The following is a 21,961-nucleotide window of genomic DNA, read 5'->3' on the forward strand; positions in this document are numbered from 1 at the left end:
GCTGCAGTCAGAACATAAGGAGAGGCAGATTGGGTGTGAAGACAGTGACCTACACTGAGAGCCTGGTCTGAGCTGCCCCTTGCTTGTATTCCAGCTCGGGGACTAAAAGCAGACTCCAGTGGGAAAGGCAAAAGGCTGAGGAGACCTGGATTCTAGTCCTGGGTCTCCTACCCACCAGCGGCACGAGACGTTACTTAACATCTCTGTGCCTGTTTTCTCATCATGAGGCTCTTATCACATTTCTTTTCAAGCTTTTTCGAAAATGAAATGTCAGGAGTGCTGTGACAAGTTTAAAGCTGTCAGTGTACTTCAAAGTTAGCCAACTTCGGTGATTGACGATAAGTCATTTTGCAAGGCAAAATTTTGTTTTTTGGTTTTTTTTTTTTTTTTTTTGGCCATGCTGTGTGGCTTGTGGGATCTTTCCCCTGCCAGGGATTGAACACAGGGCCATGGCAGGGAGAGCACCAAGTCCTAACCACTGGACCGCCAGGGAACTTTGTTCTGGAACTCTAACTCCCAAGACAGATCTTAAGTTAGGCCTTTTGTATTAGGTGTTAGAATGCTAGTCCATGTTTTCCTGTTCCTTAAATTATGTGTTCTCCACGTTTTAGGAGGTAGACCAATTTCATAATTATTTTCTTTGAGCTATATTAATTTCATTTTTGACACAATTGCATTTAATGGAAGTTAACAGTATAAGTAAGTGTGTTAAAGTTTAGAAAGAACAAGCTGAAAATTCTAAGAGTCTGAGTGTGTTTAAAATTTGAATAGTTTATTTTCAGAATTCTCCCTTAGCTGTGGAATTCTTAAGGCCAGGAACTTCTGGTCCTCTATGACTGCAATGCCTGGCACATGGTAGCTACTCAGTGTATGTTTCTTGAACAGATGGCCACATATAAATAAACGGTAACAGCCAGGGTTAGGGGAGTGGGACCTTCTACCTGAGTCCCTTAAAGAGGTAACATGGGCAGGTTACCACCTGGAGCTCGTCATATCTGGTTTGGGAACCTAGATGAAGTGAAACTTAGCAAGTTTTCTTTTTTAGCTGTCTTTAAACCTGGCCCTGCTTCATAGCTAATCCTTAAGAAATAAAAAATAATCTCTGTTTCAGGCTCTCCTGGCTATGATTGACCTTCAGTTACACAGAGTAGGAATAGACCATTACCAGGTCGGCGAATAGTGAAGCAACTGTTCCTTTCAGGACATTCACACTGATGTCCTATTTTCTTTCCTTTTTTTTTTTTAATTGAACAAAAAGTAATATCTTTATATAAACTATTAATAGATCTCTAAATGCAATATGGTTTTTAAAATGAAATTATGTATATATAGTTGTATTCATAAAGTACACTAATCAAAAGCTATACAACAACATTAACAGCAAATCCAAATACAAATGAAGATAGTCCTCAGAATTTCATGTTTCACCGAGCATCGAAACCCACCCATCTTTTAGTCCTTTTCTTGTACATTATTCTGTATCCACGTTCTCTGCCTCAGACTGGATCCCGTAATTTTATTTCATTTTCTGTGTGACATTCTCCACAGGTATATATCATTGGCTGCTGCTTTGGGGGTTGAACGTCCTTCTGGGTGTCCGTTTTTGTCCCCACGTAGTGCGGAGGAACTTCTCTGCACTTCCAAGCAGACTCCGACTTGCCACTGTGTCCACGGACGTCCTGTTTTCAAACTGTAAGTGAAATGAGATGATTCATTTACTTAGTTTAGTGGCTGAAGGCTGCTCTGTAACTTGATGGCATGTAACTTTTATGTTACTTGGCACCCTTCCCCACCCACATAACATCATTGTAGTTCAGTAAGTGAACGAACAAGCACAACAGATAACCTTAATTCTAGAAAAGCTTATAAATCGTATTTGCCACTATAAATGAGTGCCTTTTGTGGAGGAACCACCACAAAGAACCAGTCATTGTCTTTAAGAAACTTAGAATTTATCTTTGAACATAGGACAGTAATTAAGAAAGAAATTTTATGAAGCTGTCTGTGAATAAAGTGAGTGCCAAGGAGAGAAAATGCCTGTGGGCTGTAGCTACTGGAGAAGTCTTTGTAGCATAGCTTGAAGTGTGACCTGGCCTGGAGTGCAGAGCAGCCTCTGAGGAGTGGAAAGGAGGCTGGGAGGGCTGTAGTGTGGCTGGGCGCTGGTGACTTGTCTCAGGGGAGCCATGATCCTGTGTTGGGAAATGAAGTGGGCACGAGGCGTACAGCTCTCCAAAGCCACACGCATAATAAATGATTGACCCAACTGGTCAAAAAAGGCCTTCCCTCTACTTTTGTGTGTTTGAAATCTTCCACAATAAGCCAATAACAATAAAAAAAAAAGAGGGAAAAAGATTTTAAATAGCATCATGCAACTTTATGTAACAAGTGGAGAAAATTTATCTGTAGACATAGCAAAGTTAAGAATAGTGAACGTTCGGTGATCTTTGGATAAAATGAGTAAGATTGCATTATACGGTATTGGTTTAATCACCTCGTCTTCACTTTGTTGGTTGGGGGTAGGGTGCGGATTCCCTCCCTGTGACACTTGACACTGGGCATGTGAGAGCAGTTTATTAGACAGCAGTTTATTAGTCACTTTTACTCATCGAGGAGGAGGACACCGCATACCACGCAGGGCCACACGGGGGCTGCAGAGAAAGAACCAGGGACTGTGGAGGCAGGCTTTGTAGTGCAGGAGGTTGAGGGGCCCCTTGGCTCCTGCAGGAGGATGTGATTGGTTTGTTTTAATAATTCTGCAGTCTGTCAAGGCAGTGAAGCCCACTACTCAAGGATAAGCAGGAAATGTGCCTGGTCCCCGTGATAAGTAGAGTTGTTAGGCTTCGGGACCTAGCCATGAAAGCAGAGTTGGGGAGGGCAGGAATTTGTGGTCAGGTCACCCCAGTTTTACCAGGTGTCAAGGCAGCACAATATGTTGGGTCTTAATTTTAGACCTTACACCATATGTATGTAACTTGCATTTAGTGAAATTTAACATTAAGTGTTAGTAAATATTAGTATATTAGTAGTTACACATTTGGCATTTGAAGGTCAGGTTTATATAATTAAAGTCTGAATTTGTATTTGTGAGGCTATCATTGTACTGGGATTGGAATTACAGATAAAGCTGATTTGTTTCTGGGTATCATCCTTGCAGATAACAAAGTTCCATCTTATTGATTCCAGAACATTCAGACTATAATTTGTCTTGTTCTGTTCAGACCTTCAAAAGGGAGATTTTTGAAGATTTAAGTAGTTGCTTCCTCAGTAGAACTTGTATGATAATTACGAACATTGTTCCATGAACGTTACGGTTAAAGGAGGAAGGTCCATTGAAGTCAGGTGACTCTTGTTCATGAGAAGGATATGCCTGCCAAGTGGGCTGAAGTGTTTGGTAGCCAGGTTTCTTGACTCCCATTTTCCAGCCGCTATTACTATTATCTTTGCATGTTCACTTGTATGTGGTCCTATGACTTCCCAGTATACTTTGACAACTTTTTACAGTTCTTCAGTTTATAGTCTATAAAATAGTGGTTACATTTTAGGATGCTGATACGAGTGATGCAGTGGTTTTCTGTCTACTAATGACCACTCATGAATAGCCAACTTTAATTTTTAGGACCAATTATATGATTCCAAACATGTATTGAGACATACTTTGAGACTGCCAGATAGCTGAGTACGCAGATAAAAAAAGGTGACTCTTGTGTAGGAGCCCAGGAGCTGGCATTCTGCTGAGGGTGACTGGGGCATAAATGTGGTTAAACCAGTTTTTTAGGGTGTGGTGGGAACCCGTAAGCACTTACTTCTGTTATAATTTTTTTTTTCTTTTGGTGATAGAGCAGTTTAATTATAGATTTGAAATTTATCTTTCATTTTTGTACTTTTACTTATTGATAAGAAGTAGAAGTAAAGGAATTGATTCAAACTAAGCCACCAGATTTGAAAAACTATAGCATATTTGCAGAGAGCTTCATTCCTCTGTGTTTAAGTATATTGTCAAATCTTTGGTATTCAATTACAGTAAGTACCGTTTTTAAGATGTTTTTTCATACCTGGAAGTTTAGTGTCTAAAGTTTTGTTTGTTTGTTTTGAGGTATAATTAACCTGTAACACTGTTAGTTCTGAGGGTACAACATAGTGATTTGATATTTCTATATCTTACAGAAATGATCACCATAATAAGCCTAGTTACCGTCTATCACCATGCAAAGATATTACATTGTTATTGACTATATTCCCCATAATGTACACTTCATCCCAGTGATTCATTTATTTTGTAACTGAAAGTTTGTACCTCTTAATCTCCCTCAATTATTTCTCTTATCCCCCAACCTCCTGTTATAATCTGTCGCTTGTCTCTCTCCCCATTGAAGTCTAAAAGCTATTACCATTTTATCCAGAGAGCTTATCATAATGCTTAGTGCACATAGCATATGTTCAGTAAAAACTGTTTGAGTGGATGGATAAGGTAATTGAGGGGCTAGGTAGATAGGAAGTTAAGTTCCTTTTATTAAAAGCCTGAGTCCCACAACCTGAAGAATGGAAAAATTTGGCTAGTTAGTGAGGGTTAATGACTAAGGATCCTGACTGAGTTGCAGATTAGTTCTGGGATTCAGTTGTTAAATTGTGGGACTAAAAATCTCAGGACATACCAGGAAATTGGACTGGCAGTTAGTTATAACCAATCATAAATCTTGCAGCTGAGGAAATGTTTTTACCTCCACTTTCTACACTTTGCTTTAGTTTGTTTGTCAGCAGAGTTCTGAGTTTTGGCTATTTGGAAAAAAAATTGCAGTCTTTGGTATGCCACTGCATCCTTTCTGGCCTTGTGACTCGAGTCCTCTAGGTGCCATGGCCCTCATGTTCTCTAAAAAGTCCACCAGTTCTACACATACACCCTGGCAAACATCTGTCTCTTAGAATCATCATCCTCTGCTCACAAAATAATGTGACATCTGCCTTCTCCTTACACACCCCCAAATAGGCTAAATAAGAAATAAATTACCAAATGCTTATGTCTACATAGATTTCTAAGAAGAAAATATATGAGTGAGAAAATTTTTTGTTTCTCTGTATAGATTATTCAAAAAGGACACATTTGTGAAATGGGTAAATGTATTTGTAGACTAGATTTGTATATTTTTATGCCTGATTTTCATTCTGTAGAAGTTTTTTTCTTTCTTTTTCTTTTTTGGTGAAACTAACTTTAAAAATATTTATTTATTTATTTATTTATTTAACTAACTAACTAACTTACTTTTGGCTGCACTCTGCTGCATGCAGGATCTTAGTTCCCTGACCAGGGATTGAACCTGAACCCCCTGCAGTGGGAGCACAGAGTCATAACCACTGGACTGGCAGGGAAGTCCCTAGAAGGTTTTGTCTAATCAGCAAAGTTTTGTTACTATGGACTATCCAGCTAAGACTGGAAACATTTAAAAAATATGAAACCAGAGTTTATAAAATCAATTTAAATGTAGTTTTATTTTTAATTTTTTCCCCAGTTTTATTGTTATAGCTGATATGTAACACTGTATTAGTTTAAGGTGTACCACATAATGTGTATATTACAAAATGATTACCACATTAAGTTTAGTTAACATTCATTACCACACAAGAGTTACACATTTTTTTTCTTGTGATGAGAACTTTTAAGATCTACTGTCTTAGCCACGTTCGAATATACAATACGGTATTATTAACTATGTTACCGTGCTGTACATTACATCCCCATGACTTATTTATCTTGTAACTGGAAGGTTGTACCTTTTGACTACCTTCGCTCCTACACCCTAACCCCTAACTCTGGGAGCTCTCTGTTTCTGTTAGTTCAGTTTTTGGTTTTTTTTTTTTTTGGTCACGCCGCATGGCATGTGGGATCTTAATTCCCCAACCAGGGATCAAACCCTCTCCCCCTGCAGTGGAAGTTTGGAGTCTTAACCACTGGACCGCTAGGGAAGTCCCTATGAGTTCAATTTTTAAGTATGGTTTTATATCAAGATCCCATCTTTCACCATAATTGGAAGAAATAAAATTAGATTAGCGCTAAATACAAATGGTAAATATATTGATGTTATTAATAGTACCAATAGAAATGTTACTATTTTATGAAAAGAGAAAGAGTAAAATTTTGAATTGTATATGGTCATGCATCCTGTCCTTCTGTGAACAATCTCATTTTCTTTTGCATCATTTAGATTTGAAGACTGTATCATCCTGCCTCCAGCAGCAGCAGTTTCTCTGTTCTTGATCAATGTGATTCACAGGAACTTTTAAAGTAACCAACGAAATGAGCCAGGGCCGTGGAAAATATGACTTTTATATTGGTCTGGGATTGGCTATGAGCTCCAGCATTTTCATTGGAGGGAGTTTCATTTTGAAAAAAAAAGGCCTCCTGCGCCTTGCCAGGAAAGGCTCCACGAGAGCAGGTAGGCCATCTATGCCCTACGTGACTTGGAAATGACATCAGTGTGTGCTTATGCACTTGGGTTCTTCGACCGTAGAAGACCATATCTTCATTCCTAGTGACTGTATTTAAAACTTGGAACTGTGCAAGAGTTGTACATGTTTATAGAGAATCATTTTTGTCATGAGGAAAATAAAAAGTAAGAAGATGTCAAAATAAGTTAACTACTCACTCCTGCAGTTATTGTCAAAGTGGGAGTAGGGACCAATGCCCAGTTAGCATCCAGCCTTTCCTTTACACTTTGATATGACTGCAGAGAAGGAAATGAGGGTATGTGGATGGAATCAGAATCCTGTTGAAGGCTAGGATCTTTTGTCTATAATAGTAAAAGTTTGACTTTTCCTTAGACATTTTTTCTGATGATCTCCAATTGGCAGGAAGGAAAGAGAGGGCTTCCTAAGGTTGAAGTGTACTCAGTTGCGTGAAATTCTGATGGGTGGTGTAGGTTGATCCCCAGAAATTACTGACGAGTCACGAGACCCTGGGGGATGCCCAGTGTGATTGAACCCCCCCGACTTCATCTGGTGCATCATGACAGCTCCCAGAATTATTTTGCATTCTCTCACGTTCTGTCATTCAGCCTCTGCCCCAGTTCTGACCTCATAGGAAAACCTGCTTTGGCAGTAAAAAATATTACCTTCTTTGCTGTGCCATCTCTATGGCCAAACCTAATTAAACTCTCTTAAAACAATGGCGTCTGTTAGATTTAGTGCAGAGAGGAGAAAGTATTGGCATATGCTGCTTGAACAAGTGTATCCTCATTCCTAAGGCACGTACTCTCATTGTCCGTGTGGATACACTTGTCAAGGGCTTCATTCGCATTGGCTTTTTCTTTTGAACAATGGCTTAAGTACTGTTTGCTTTCGGATCTTATTAGTTTAGACTGGAGGAAAGTCAAGTAGAAAGGCAGGATGAGCATCCTGGAAGCCCCACACTGTGAGCAGTGCTCAGTCTCTTTATGTCTGGTCAATATAGGACCCCTTTCTCCAAGGTTACTACGTCATAAGTGGGGCTAACCCACACCTAAGTGGCTTGTCCACTATCTAATTCATTTGAAGTTGGGCTACTTCTTATTGGTTCAGTTTCTTTATTTATTGAACCTGAGTTCACAAAACAAAAGAATGAAGTATGAATTGAATATACGTCACTCACATTCACATGATCCTCACATCCCCTTTTCTAAGATAATCATAAAAATATTATCTAAGAAATCCCGTATGTAATCATGATGAAACCTTTATTCAATGTAGTAACAATTAGCAAATGATATTTTAAAATCTGTCATTACTAATAGTTGTCATAAATTTATTAAAGTCTGGTACTCTTCCAAAGAGGTGAAATATGTTTTCATTCACAGGTCAAGGTGGCCATGCATATCTTAAAGAATGGTTGTGGTGGGCTGGACTGCTATCAAGTATGTATAGAGGACATTTCAAGAAAATATTATAGCTGTATATTGAAATATTTACATATACTATTACAGCCTCATATTACCAGCAGTTTTAAAACTTTAAATAAATTCTGTTTTTGTAAATGAACAAAACACAAAATATGTAAAATTTAAGCCTGTAAAAGTCATTTCGCAGTTTAATAGCTTATTTAATTTGAATGAGAAGACTTTTTCTTGATTAAAACATGTCTGCTATATATATATGTATTTTTTAAAATTATGCTCAGTTTAAGAAGGTAATTTTGAAAGTGAAAGATCATAGACCACATCCTGTTTTTAATTACTGTCCCTCCATTAATTTTCATTCTAAATTGAAAACGAGATATGCATTTGAGAAGACTGTCCATGCTTATTTTGATGATTACCTTTTAAAGGGTACATGGGAAAAGGGATCCTTAAGACACTAAGCCTTCAAAGTATTCAAGATTAAATTATGTAAACTTTTTTCTAAGTTTAAGGGCAGTTGAAATAACAGAGAGACTGATTTGACTATCCATTCAGCAAATATTTCTTGATCATTTTTTGTATGCCAGGTGTTTTAGGTGCTGGAGATACAGCAAACAGAATACACAAACAAACAAATTCTGAACCACATGAGACTTTACATTCTACATGGACAACAAAATAAACAAGATAAAATGTGTATTAGGAGTAAAGTAGGGAAGGGATGTAATAAAGTGAAGGGTGGATAGGTGTAGATTTTAGTTAGGGGGCCAGGGCAGCCCTCCCTGAAAAGATAATATGTGAGTAAAAGACATAAAGGAATTGAGGAAGCTGGCCATATGGGTATTTGGGGGAAGAACATTTTTAAGCAGGAGGAAGTAATAAACATGAAGGCCACGAGGCAGGACCATACCTGGCCTTTTACAGTGTGGTAGGCAGAATCCAAGATAGCCCACAAAGAGTCTCCTCCCCTGGTGGTCACACCTTTGTATGATCCCCTCTCACACTGAATTAGTGCTGTCCTGGTGTGATCAAAGAATACAACGGAATTGATGATGTGACTGAGTCATCAGAGGCGTTAAGCTTTGCCTTGATGATCGTGTTGGTCATTCTGAAGCCAGCTACTCTGCTGGAGGGCAGTCAGGCAGCCTGAGGAGAGGTCCCCAGGCTGTACCCAGTTACTGACTTACCAGTCATGTGAGTAAGTTATCTTGGAACTGGGTCCTCCAGATTGTAGCAAGGTACAGGTTGCAGATTGTATCTTGACCGCAACCTCTTGAAGAACCCTGAGTGAGAAGTACCTACTGATCAACAGAAACTATGAGAAACTGTTAAGTCTTGACCAATAGAAAACATGGCTTTTGTTGTTTTCAGCTGCCAGTGTTGGGGGTGCTTTGTTATACAGTACTGGATTACTAAAACCTCAGGAAACATTCAAGAGGCAAGAATAGTAAGGGAGTGGATGTGCAGGGAAGCAGTAGGGGTAAGTTTAGAGAAGTAATAAGGGCCTAGATCATGTGGGGCTTTGTAGGTTATAGAAAGGACTTTGACTTTTATGTTTGATGGGGAGTCATTGGAGGCTTGGGTGAAGAGGTAACCTGATCGGACTCAGGTTTTAATAGGAACTCTCAGGCTGCTGTGTTGAGGCACAGACTGCATAGGTGCGAAAGAGAAACCAGGTAAGAAGCTATTGAAATAACTAGGTGAGAGGTTGTGATGGCATGGACCCAGAGCTGTAGCAGTGAGTATGGTGAGGAGTGGTAGAATTCTGGATGTGTTTTGAAGATAAAACTAATAAGATTTGCTGAAAATAAGTTAAAAGTCTGGACAGGATATGAAAAAGCATCCTCTTAGAAGCATTAAAGAGCTAACATGTTAGTGAAGAATTAGCTAGCCTAGATCAGGGAAAAGCATAGAGCTCAGGATAAGCTGGAGATACTTTGGCCCCAGAGGTAATCGCAGACTCCAGAGCAGGCAGCTGAAAGAGAACTTGTGAACTGGACTAATAAGGGTCAGTTAGGTGATGCCACTTGGGGAGTCTGGGTGGTGGATATATAGCTGTCATTTATATTTTATTCTGTTTTTCTGAATATTTGAAGTGTTGCATTATTAATCTTTAAACTTTTGAAAAGAAAATCTTTTAAAATGGGTGGTATATTTAAAACCAGATATATCAATAACTACTGTACACGAAATGCCCCAGTTAAAAGGCAAAGATTATTCTACTGGAATTATAAAAACAAATAAACAAAAACAACTACATGCCTTTTACAAGGTGCACTGTAAAACATGAGATACGGAATGGCTGAAAGAGCAGGATGGGAAAACATGCCTGAAAAAAGTTGAGATTTCCGTTGTTGATATTAGAAAAAATATAATTCAAAGCAAAAAACAATACTAGAGACAGAGGATTATTTCTTAAGACAAAGGGTTCAACTCAGGAAGTTTAACAGTTTTACCTTTATTTAATAATACGGCCTTGTATACAAAGCAGCAGTTGACAGAATAGCAAGGAGAAATAGGCAAATCCAAAATCATACAGTGAGATTTTAACGTAACACTCTGAGCAGTTGATGGGGAAAGCAGAGTAAAATCCTTAAGGTGACAGAGAATTTGAACAGCAGATTTAACACACTTAGGTCACTGAACTCAGCAACTTAAGATCTACATTCTTTTCAAGTGCATATGGAATATTGATGCAGATGGACTGTTTGCAGGACCATAAAGCCAGTCTTAAATTTTTCAAAGGATTTGATGAAGTCTTTTCACAGGTCATTATATTAGAAATAGTAACAAAAAGATAGCGTGAAAAACACGTGTGGAAACTTAGAAATACGCTTTATGTGACCCATGGTTCAAAGAAGTCAGAATGGAAATTAGAAAATATTTTAAAAATATGTTTAATTTAGAAAATACTTCAATATGTTGATACAAAGTACAGAATATCATAACTTGTGGAATATAACTGAAGTAATTAGAGTAAAATTTATGGTTTCAAATAAATATAATTGAAAATAAGAAAGGTGAGGCATCTAGTTCAGGAAAACAGAAAAAGAATGGCAGAATAAACCCCAAAATGTAGAAGGAAGTAAAGAGAAAAGCCGAAATTATTTAAATAGAAAACAGGGCATTAAAGCAAACATTTGGTTTTATGATCAGAATAATGAACTTGGTAAACCTTGAAACTGATCGAGAAAAGGAGAAGGTAGAATAGCTAGGTGATGTAATTAGGGTTTTATAGGTATTAACAGGATGTTATGAAAAATTTATTCCAGTCGATAAAAAAACGTAGACAAAATATCTTGAAAAATAAAATTTATCAACACTCATGAGGAAATAGGAAACTGGCATACTCCTCTAACTTAACACAGCTGAATCTATAATTTTAAAACCTATGCATATGGGATTTCCCTGGTGGTCCAGTGGTAAAGAATCTGCCTTCCAAAGCAGGGGATGCGGGTTTGATCCCTGGTCAGGGAACTAAGATCCCACATGCCACAGGGCAACTAAGCCTGTGCACCTCAACTACTGAGCCTGCACGCCTCAACTAGAGAGCCTGCGTACCACGACTATAGAACCCACATGCCACAGCTAGAGAGAAAACCTGCACGTCACAACTAGAGAGAAAGCCCACGCACTTCAACGAAAGATCCCACATGCCACAACTAAGACCAAACGCAGCCAAAAAAAAACCTTTGCATATACTAAACCCTGGGCCCAGATGGTTTCATTGGTAAATTCTTCAGTCATTTAAAGAAGAAATAATTGTAGTCTTGAGAAATTTCCTAATAATAGAAAAAGGAGTATATATTCCTTCACTCTTCTTAAAAAAGCTAGCATGATTCTAATGCCAAAAGCTGATTAGGACAGGATAAGAAAGGAAAAATAAAGTCTAGTCTCATTCACGAACATATATGTAAAAATTACAAACAAAATGGTACAGCATGAACAAGTTAGATTTATTCCGTTGATGCAAAGTTGGCATAATATTGGAAAACCAATCACTGTAATTTACCATGTTAAATTGAAGGAGAAAAATTATTGAGTAAAATTCAGCTCTTCATGACTCTAAAGAAACCACTTCAAATTAATAATTTAAGTGAAATTCCTTAATATGATACAGGATTTCTAAGACAAAAAAAAGCCAAAACCAACAATTGCCCAGTAAACACAAAAATGGGGAAATATTGAAGACTTAACTTTTTGGAACTGGGAACAAACAAATAACCTCTAATCACTTTTTCAATATTTTACTGGAATTTCTAGCCAATGCAGAAAGTCAAGGGGAGAAAATAGGATTAGAAAGGAACATATAAACTGTTGTTATTTGCTGATATGATTGTGGGTATAAAAATTCCAAAGAACATACAGATGAGTTATAAAATTAAAATTTAGCAAGGTTGTTGGATACAAAGTTAGTATACAAAACTTAGCTGTATTTCTATATATCAGCAACAAACAATTAGAAAATGAAATGTTAAAATGTTACCATCTGCATATCATTTCAAGAAACAGGAATTAGTTATAAATCTAACAAAAGATGGTAAAGATTCCCACAGAGAAAATGAAAATATTACTGAGACGAATAGTAGAGGGATATGTCACTTTCATGGATTGGAAGATTAATCTCTATAATAGCTGTAGTTGTAAAATTGTTACTCTCCATGCTGATATATGGATTAATGCTATTCCATTTGAAACTAGGTTGTTCGGTGGTACATGATAATTGATTTTAAATTTTGTGTGGAAATACAGAAGTCTAAGAAAAGCAAAGATACTCTTTTAAGAAGAAAAGGTGAAAGGACTTGTCCTATTGGATATCAAGACTTAATGAAGTTACACTAATTAAGTCAGGATGGTATTATAACAAGATAGGTACATGAGCCAATAGAATAGGTCCATGGGCAGTATATTTATGACAGAGGTGGTATTGAAATAGGGAAATGTACTTTTCCGTCAATATTGCTGTAACAATCCATCTGGAAAAGAAAATAGGGTTCCTACTTCACTCTGTATAAAGATCAACTCCAGGTGGTTTATAAGCTTAAACGTGAAAGCAGAACACTAAAGGATTTAGAGGATAAAGAATTTTGAGACTGATTTCTTGTACAAGTTGTATGAAGCACTAACCATAAAGGAAGATATTTTAAAATTTGACATTGAAATTACGAACTTTAAAAAAAAATAAATTTATTTATTTACTTTTGGCTGCGTTGGGTCTTCGTTGCTGCACGCAGGCTTTCTCTAGCTGCAGCGAGAGGGGGCTACTCTTCATTGTGGTGCACAGGCTTCTCGTTGCGGTGGCTTCTCTTGCGGAGCACAGGCTCTAGGCGAGTGGGCTTCAGTAGTTGTGGCACGTGGGCTCAGTAGTTGGGGCACGCGAGCTCAGTAGTCGGGGCGCACGGGCTTAGTTGCTCCATGGCATGGGGAATCTTCCTGGACCAGGGCTTTGAACCCGTGTCCCCTGCACTGGCAGGCGGATTCTTAACCACTGCGCCACCAGGGAAGCCCCAAGATCTTTTTCCTTTTCTTTTTTTTAAAAATAAATTTATTTTATTATTTTATTTTTTGGTTGTGTTGGGTTTTTGTTGCTGCGTGCGGGCTTTTCTCTGGTTGTGGTGAGCGGGGGCTACTCTTCGTTGCAGTGCGCAGGCTTCTCATCGTGGTGGCTTCTCTTGCTGCGGAGCACGGGCTCTAGGTGCGTGGGCTTCAGTAGTTGTGGCACATGGGCTCTAGAGCGCAGGCTCAGTAGTTGTGGCACACGGGCTTAGTTGCTCCACGGCATGTGGGATCTTCTCAGACCAGGGCTTGAACCCATGTCCCCTGCATTGGCAGGTGGATTCTTAATCACTGTGCCACCAGGGAAGCCCCCAAGAACTTTTTTAATTAAAAGAGTTTAAGAGAATAAAAAAAGCAGGTCATGGTATAAAAAAAAAATGCTTTTAACCAACAAAAGATTTGTGTTCAAAATATATAAAGAATTACCTAGAATCAATAAGAGAAAACAAATAGCTTAATAGACAGGGGAAAACCTTGAACAGCTACTTCACTAAAAGATTTCACTTGGCCAATGAACATGAAAAGGGAAAATGCAAATTGAAAGCATAATAAAATAATCCCATTTCCCATTAACAGATTAGCAAACTTTAAAATCTGACAATACTAAATGTTGGGGAGAGTGAGAGACAAAGGATATTTGGCATCACCATTTTGAAAATAGTAGCCAAGAGTGATCGTTTTATGAGATCACATGTCCCTCTCCTGCTAAAATTCCCCCGTGGCTTTTCAGCTCAGCTAAAATCCATTGTGAGACTCTCCCTGGCTTCTCTCCCCCTGGCTCGCTGTGCTGGAGCCACCCTGGCTTCCGTGCTGTTCAGACACGCCAGACAGTGTCTTGAGTCAAAGTTCTGTACTTGCTCTTCTCCGTGCTTGGGATGTCTCTCCCCCTCCCCCATACCCATAGCTGCTGGTAAATCCCTCACTCCATATCAGACTGGTCAAAATTACCTATCAGAGCACCTTTGCCTGGCACCATGTCCTGCCTGTCACCAGCTCTCCATTCCTTTCCCTTGCTTTGTTTTCTTCATAGCACACTTAAATACTTGACGTACGTGTTTTGTCTGTTTTCCCTCACTAAAACATAAGTCTTCGGAGGGCGGTATCTTTATTTTGCTCCCTGCTGTACTTCCTGATCCTAGAACAGCACCTGGCACATAGTAGGAACCTAAGAATACCTTTTGAATGTAAGAGTTGGGTTTTAAAAAAGAAAAGAGCTAGTGAAAAAGACTTGGGAGAAGTGCTTCCATATCAGTTTTAGCTGATTTGTGTTTGTTGTCATAGGATGTAAATGTCAAAATTTTTAATTTAAAAAACACCTATATAAACATAAATTAGATGTCTTCCATTGAAATTATAGATTTGTATTGTTTCTAATGGGTTTGAACTCTATTCTAATGTTGCTAATTTACAGGAGCACCCTTATGAATAGATGGGAGAAAATACGGAAATTACTAGATACGATTGAAATAGTATGTTCAAAAATAAATGTAAATAAAATGCAGGCATTTCCGTTTTGACTAGATATGTGCCTATCTGAGAGTTTTCTCTTGTTGTCTGTCTCCAAGTGGGAGCTGGCGAGGTGGCCAACTTTGCTGCGTATGCCTTTGCACCAGCCACCCTAGTGACTCCGTTAGGGGCACTCAGTGTCCTAGTGAGGTAAGGACCCTACTCATCCCATGTAGAAAATACAGCTAGGGTTTCAGCCTGTGACGTTTTCAGTACCATCTAACCACACATGGTGAGCATAATTTACGTTTAAGCAACGTGGAGAACTTTTTATGCTGCGTAGTACTTTGCTTTTGAAATGTCACCCTCTGTGCAGAAGCAAGCTATCAGGTTGTGGGAGGAGATGCTTTTATCCTTTGTCTTGCTTATGTTCAAAGTCAGCACTGGCTCTACTTTAATTTCAGTTTTTTAAAATTCCAAGTTGCACTTGTTACAATATTTATCATTTGGTACGTGTATACTTTGGTAGGCGGTGGTTGGTGATGAATAGATTTCTGTACCTTCTACAGAAAATCATTGATTGGGGCATATGGCTGAAGACTGGCCCAGGATCCTTGTTTGGAAGGAGCAGTCCAAGACTTGTCCTGTTTCTGTTATTTTAATCATTAGCCCAAACAGCTAAGCCCATATTAAAGTCTGGATTTTGGCTACTATTCCCAAAGTTGGTTGGTTGATAGGTATTTTTATTTTTAAAGATAGTATTTATATAAATCAATGTATGCAAATTATATAATTTTCAAGATACTATATATTATACATAATATATAAAGCTATAAGATGTTATGTATTATGTATAATAAATAAAGATATATTATGGCACATGTCTTTTATCCTTAATTTTTGTATATTATGCCATTAGTATATTTATAGGTTTATATTTTTTAAAGATTTTGATAAAACTAGTAATAAATTATTAAAACTTGATAATTCAATAGGCAAATTACATAGAATTAAATGAAAATATACAAAGGATGCATCAACCAGTAGGGATAAGTTAAAGTTGAGCAAATGTTAAGCATTGGTTTGGACATAGATTCTTAAATAGAATATACATTTGTACCTTAGCTCTGTTTATTATAAATTTCACATTACAGTAGAAAGATGGTAACGATACTGGTTTAGTGTATGATGAAACAGGTGGTTCCCAGAAACTTTCCTTTTACGATTGAATTTGCATTTTCTTTACTTTGGCTGAAAGCCAGAATTTTTATAAGCTCACAAGGTTTTAGTTTGAGTTCAGTAATTTAAATTCTGAGTTGTGTTGATATTTAAAAATGAGAAAAGTAGCTGATTATTTTAATATTCTCCACCTTCTCCCCATTTTAGTGCCATTCTTTCTTCATACTTTCTAAATGAAAGACTTAACCTTCATGGAAAAATTGGATGTTTGCTAAGTATTCTGGGATCTACAGTTATGGTTATTCATGCTCCAAAAGAAGAGGAGATTGAGACTTTAAATGAAATGTCTCACAAGCTAGGAGATCCAGGTAAAAAAAAAAAAAGAAAAGCTTTATTAGTCTTACTGTATTTTACTTTTCAACGTAGTTTTTATTGAATCAAAATTTTATATGCGTATGAAGAGGCCAGTTGTCCTGCAAGGCTTATTAGGGAAATTGCAGTCATTTTCTTCCCCTGGCAGCCCCTCAGCCCTTGTTTCTTTTGTTCTTTAACTTGGTATCTCTAAATCGGGTCCGCAGCCCCCAGGCCGCGGACTGGTACCGGGCTGAGGCCTGTTAGGAACCGGGCCGCACAGTAGGAGGTGAGCAGCGAATGAGCAAAGCCTCACCTGCCTCCGCCCATTGCTCGCATTACTGCCTGAACCATCCCCCACCCCCACCCCGCCCCGGCCACCAGTCTTCCACAAAACCAGCCCCTGGTGCCAGAAGGGTCGGGGGCTGCTGCTCTAAATAACATGCTATATTGCTACTACTTCCTTGCCTTTAGGCATTATTATATCTGTTACCAGTTGTATCTATTTAGTTTTGTTTAAGTGATTTGTTTTACATTATTGTCACTACATAACTTTTATTCTCAGCTTGGACATATAGTACATTATGATTACTTTTCCCTTCCTTTCTTGTGACGTCTGATTTTCCTGAACTAATCATGATCTTATTTGCTTAGTTTTCTACAAATTTATCAGTCCATCCTGAAATTCTTCCCCTGTGATCTAATTCTACTCTCAGTAATTTCAGACATATTTGGTGTTCCTGCAGTGTCATCTCTTATGGAACTCTCTCTCTAAGAGCCTTGTTTGGCCTCAATTTAGACTGATGTCTTGAGGCCGCCAGCAGAGTCGACATCCTGGGCTCCTTTGCCAGCATCCTGGGGGACCCCTTTCACTTCTGTTTTTTCGTGGATCTCTTAGCTCCCAAATCCTCGGTTTGCGCCCTCATTTCGCTGGAGCCACTCTTGTAGGAGACAAGAGAGGCACAGAAGAGAGACTTTTTGAGACCCTGCATATATCAAGATGTCTTTGATCTACCATGACCTCATTATCTTCTCACTTCCAGTATTGCTGCTGAGAAATCAAACACAATTGATTTTTTTTTTTTTTTTTTTTTTTTTGGTTACCTGACCAGGGATTGAACCTGGGTCCTTGGCAGTGAAAGCGTGGAGTCCTAACCACTGGACCGCCTGGGAATTCCTGATTCTTTATCTTTTGTATGAGACTGATCTTTGGAAACATGTAGGGATGTCCTCTTTGCCCTCATTGTCTGACATTTCCCAGTAATGTGCCTAGATGCGGGTTAATTTTTATCCATTGTGTTAGGTACTTGATGTATCTTTTTTAATTTAAAAATTTATGCCTTACGCTAGAAGCAGTTGAATTCTTTGATACTCTTTTCTTTGTGAAATTCTTCTTATTCTTTTTGTTGATTGGACCTCCTGAACTAGACCATCAATTTTCTTACATATTTTTTCCCCATTTTGCCTTTTTACTGTCTTTTGGGAGATTTCCTCAAATCTTCCAACCCTTCTTTTGAGTTTTTAGTTCTGCTAATGTGTTTTTAATTCCAAGAGCTTGGCTTTGTACTTTGATTCCTTTTTTTTTTCTTTTTTTTGGTGGCAAAAAACACATAACAAATTCACCCTCCCACCAGTTTCCAGATGTACAGTACAGTATTGTCAGCCACATGCATGGTGTGGTGCATCAGGTCCCTGGAGAGTCCTAGGTATTTTAAAGTCTTTATCTGAAAACTTGAATTTAATTTGTGGGCCTCTTTCTATGGTCTGTTTTTTCTTTTCAGTCATTTAGTTTTGTCTTTGGACAGTTTCAGTTGAATGCTGGCTATAGTGTGTTAAAAGTGTAAAGGCTCTAAGTGATGTTTTCTTCCTTCAGAGAGAATTTAAATTTCTTTGGGTAGGCAGACAAGAGTAAGCAGATGACCTTCCACCTGTAAGCTGGCGCTAGTTTTTTTCCATTATTCTTGGTCAGAGCCCTTCTTGCTCCTAACTGATAGGCTGGGACTCTCCAGCTTGGCGAGCTGTGGGTGCCCGTGTCTTGTCTCGGCAGCCCAAGACAAGGTGCGCCTCTCTGCTTAGTCCTTTGGCCTCCTCACCAGGCTGTCCACTTGGCCCCTCTGACTAGGCGTGTACAGCTCTGTGCCCACAGACACCACACCGAAAATTCGCGTGCACCTCTTCAGTTCCCTCCTTTCTGGAATCTTGGCCCTTTGTGTCCCAGCTACTTAGCCCAAAATACTTTTTTTTTTTTTTTTTAACCTCCTCTGCTGAAACATCCATAAGCCCCAGGTTACCGCGCTCCGCTGGCCTCCGGGCCTGTCCTCCCTCCTGTCGCTCCTGCTCTAGGTTTGGTGTTTGCCCCGAGGGAACAAGCAGAGGTGTTGGCGCGACCTTGGCGTACTTTCTTTCTCTCCAGATTTTGACTGCTTCGGTTCCTCTCGTATTTCATCTTTGTCTGTCTGAGGAAATTAATGGTAGTTTTTATTGATCTGGGGAGGATGGTAATTTGTCTAATTTGAAGTTTCCCTCTAGACAGAATTAGAGGAATAAAAAGGTTAAATGACGCTTGTGTCTGTTTCCTCATCTTCAAATGCAGATGACGGCGTCTGTACTGCAGGGTAGTTGTCAGAGTTTAACGAGTTAGTTAATCGGTGCAAATTGCTGAGGCAAGTGCCTGGCCCATGGTGCTACACAATCATTACTATTATCATGCTGGGTTCAATTCTCCATATCCAACCTGGACCCTGACAGTTATTTTCATGTTCTCTCACTGACTTGTTTTTTACCCCAGTGGTTGTCCCTGAATATTTTTAAAGTTTACTCATTTTAGACACATGTTGTTTAGCATCTGTAAATCGTTGAGCATTCAAGGTCATCTCATTTCTCTCCACTAGTTTCTGATTGTATCTGTCTTTGGAGTTAGAGCACCCCAGTGGGTGGGAATAGTACAATATTCTAGGATAGACAGCTGTGAATCAGCCTGATGCCGTTTTCTGTAAGTTTGACCCTTTAACAACACAAGGATTAGGAGCACCCGAGAAACCCCACTTACAGTCCATCTTCCACACCTGAGGTTCCGCATCCACGGATTCAGCCCTCGGATTGTGTAGTACTGCAGTATGTATTAGAAAAGAAATCCACATATAATTGGATCCACGCAGCTCAATCCCATGTTGATCAAGGGATATCTGTATAATTATGAGGCCTAAGATGCTACTTTAAAAATGTTAAATGTATAATAATTTGTGGATATGAAGCATAGTTCAATCTTCCAGTGTGTACTTCTAACTAAATTTTTATGAACGTGCTTTTGCCGGGGCAGCAAAAGAAAGCTGCTTTTTATGTTAAGGCCACTCCTTTCTCCTTCCTATTGAGGACTTAAATATTTGACTTTGCCTCCTCCAGGTTTTGTGGTCTTTGCAACACTTGTGGTCATTGTGTCCTTGATATTAATCTTCGTGGTGGGACCTCGCCATGGACAGACAAACATTCTTGTGTATATCACAATCTGCTCTGTCATCGGCGCGTTTTCAGTCTCCTGTGTTAAGGGCCTGGGCATTGCCATCAAAGAGCTGTTTGCTGGAAAGCCTGTGCTGCGACGTCCCCTGGCCTGGATTCTGCTGCTGAGCCTCATAGTCTGTGTGAGCACACAGATTAATTACCTGAACAGGGCCCTGGACATATTCAACACCTCCATCGTGACTCCAATATATTACGTCTTCTTTACAACATCAGTTTTAACTTGCTCAGCTATTCTTTTTAAGGAGTGGCAAGACATGCCTGTTGATGATGTCATTGGCACTCTGAGTGGCTTCTTTACAATCATTGTGGGAATATTCTTGTTGCATGCCTTTAAAGACGTCAGCTTTAGTCTCGCAAGTCTCCCCGTGTCTTTTCGGAAAGACGAAAAAGCAGTGAATGGCAGTCTCTGTAATATGTATGAAGTTCTTAATAATAACGAAGAGAGCTTAACCTGTGGAATTGAACAACACACTGCTGAAAACGTCTCCCGAAGAAATGGAAATCTGACAGCTTTTTAATAAGAAAGATGTCATTAAAAGGTTGATCTATAATTGTGTTATAAAGTGAGTTTGAGTATCAGAATGTGTCTGAAAAAGCATTGTTCTCAAATAGTGTTCTCTAGAGACAATCTTTTTTAAGGTTTCACTAATCTGGACCAAGAAATTACTTTTCTTGTATTTAAATGATGGTAGCTCACTAAACTGACCTCAGTACATGGCCACTTTTCTTTTAACATTGTATTATTATAGAGGTATTTTAAATTTTCCTTCACCAAAATCTAAATGCACTAATGAAAGTTTTAAGTCTATAAAAATGCTTTATTTTTTCATTGGTGATGAAAGTCTGAAATGTATATTTGTCATGCCCACTCTGTCAATTCTTGACTATTTTAAGGCTTTTTGATTTAGAAAAACAAAATTAACTCAATACATTATCCTGTAATTTACCTTACCTGTAAAAATGACTCCCGTTTGATGAATTATTTTAATTTTGAAATGTTAATTTAAGAGACTCCTAAGTTATTAAATGAAGGAAACTCTTTTACAACAGAAAACAAAAAAGGTAGGAAATCACCACATTGAAATACTTCTCAGGCTGTGAGTTGTCACCGTGAACATCTGATGGCCTTCCTAGACGGCACCTTGTTAATAAACCAGCGTACCCTTTGTCGGACTACAGCCTGGCTGGTTTTATTCTTCAGTTACTCTAATCCCTTGATGCCTGGAACCTTGATTACCATTTTTACATCAGCTCTTGTACTTTTCCATATATTTTCATAAGGAGTTATATTGTCATGTAGCTCTTCTAACAACTCTGGGAAATGAAGTCAGAAGACTAGGGTAATTTCTTAAGTTTAGCTCATATTGAAATAAAAAGACAAATTGAAACAAAGTTCTTTTCTAAGTCTGAATGCTCAGAATAAACAGGATATTTATAAAATATGGTTTCTTTGTACCACATATTTTACTTTGCTTTGTTTCGACCACTATATATTTTGGTTTTTTAAAAAATGTCCATAAAAAAAAGTTTACAGAAAACTTCAAAAATATGCAAAAAAGGTAGAGTACTATAATTAATTCTATGCAGCTTCAAAACCTGTCACTGATTGGCCTCAAAAATACTGACAGCTAATTTGCGTCGATATCTGGGTTGGGCTTGTTTCCATTCTGCTGCTCCTGCCCAAGGTCACACAGCTTGGCCCACTGTGTAAGTAAGTAGCCACCACAGGAGCCTCACTGTCCACTGGCTTTATCAGGGCAAAGCTGACAGTTTTCAAGCTTCATGAAATAAATTCCATTTTCCCAGTATTGTATCATTGACCCTCTAAGGAGCCTTTGTAGACATTTTTTTCTACCTAACTGCCTCTCTCCATGTAATTTTAACACCACAGATATAACTCTATATTTGTTTATGTACTGTATCTATATCTGTGCTTTGTATACAATAGATAAAAAACCAATTTTCACTCCCTTGGGTGTGATAGTGCCCTCACTGAGAATCCACAGGTTATTAGTAATAAATTCTTAATGATTTAACATCTTACAGCA

The 21,961-nt window shown here is 38.5% G+C and overlaps 1 protein-coding gene and 1 pseudogene across 2 annotated transcripts; one reads left to right on the forward strand and one right to left on the reverse strand.

Moving 5' to 3' along the window:
- Window positions 1-1,308: 1,308 nt before the first annotated feature.
- On the reverse strand, window positions 1,309-2,185 carry LOC309809389 (annotated as a pseudogene). Its single transcript has 2 exons — window positions 2,090-2,185; window positions 1,309-1,679 (listed from the first exon to the last, which is right to left on the reverse strand). The product of its transcript is annotated as an uncharacterized misc_RNA (transcript).
- Window positions 1,613-21,956, forward strand: NIPA2 (NIPA magnesium transporter 2). The gene is made up of 6 exons (XM_082630797.1): window positions 1,613-1,692; window positions 6,198-6,428; window positions 7,824-7,880; window positions 14,984-15,074; window positions 16,251-16,411; window positions 19,797-21,956. Exons 2-6 carry the CDS (start codon window positions 6,290-6,292, stop codon window positions 20,429-20,431), a joined length of 1,083 nt encoding a protein of 360 aa, XP_082486923.1. The 5' UTR covers window positions 1,613-1,692; window positions 6,198-6,289; the 3' UTR covers window positions 20,432-21,956.
- The last annotated feature ends 5 nt before the right edge of the window (window positions 21,957-21,961 follow it).

This window comes from Mesoplodon mirus, assembly GCF_964341445.2.
Source record: "Mesoplodon mirus genome assembly, chromosome: 8".
NCBI lineage: Eukaryota > Metazoa > Chordata > Mammalia > Artiodactyla > Ziphiidae > Mesoplodon > Mesoplodon mirus.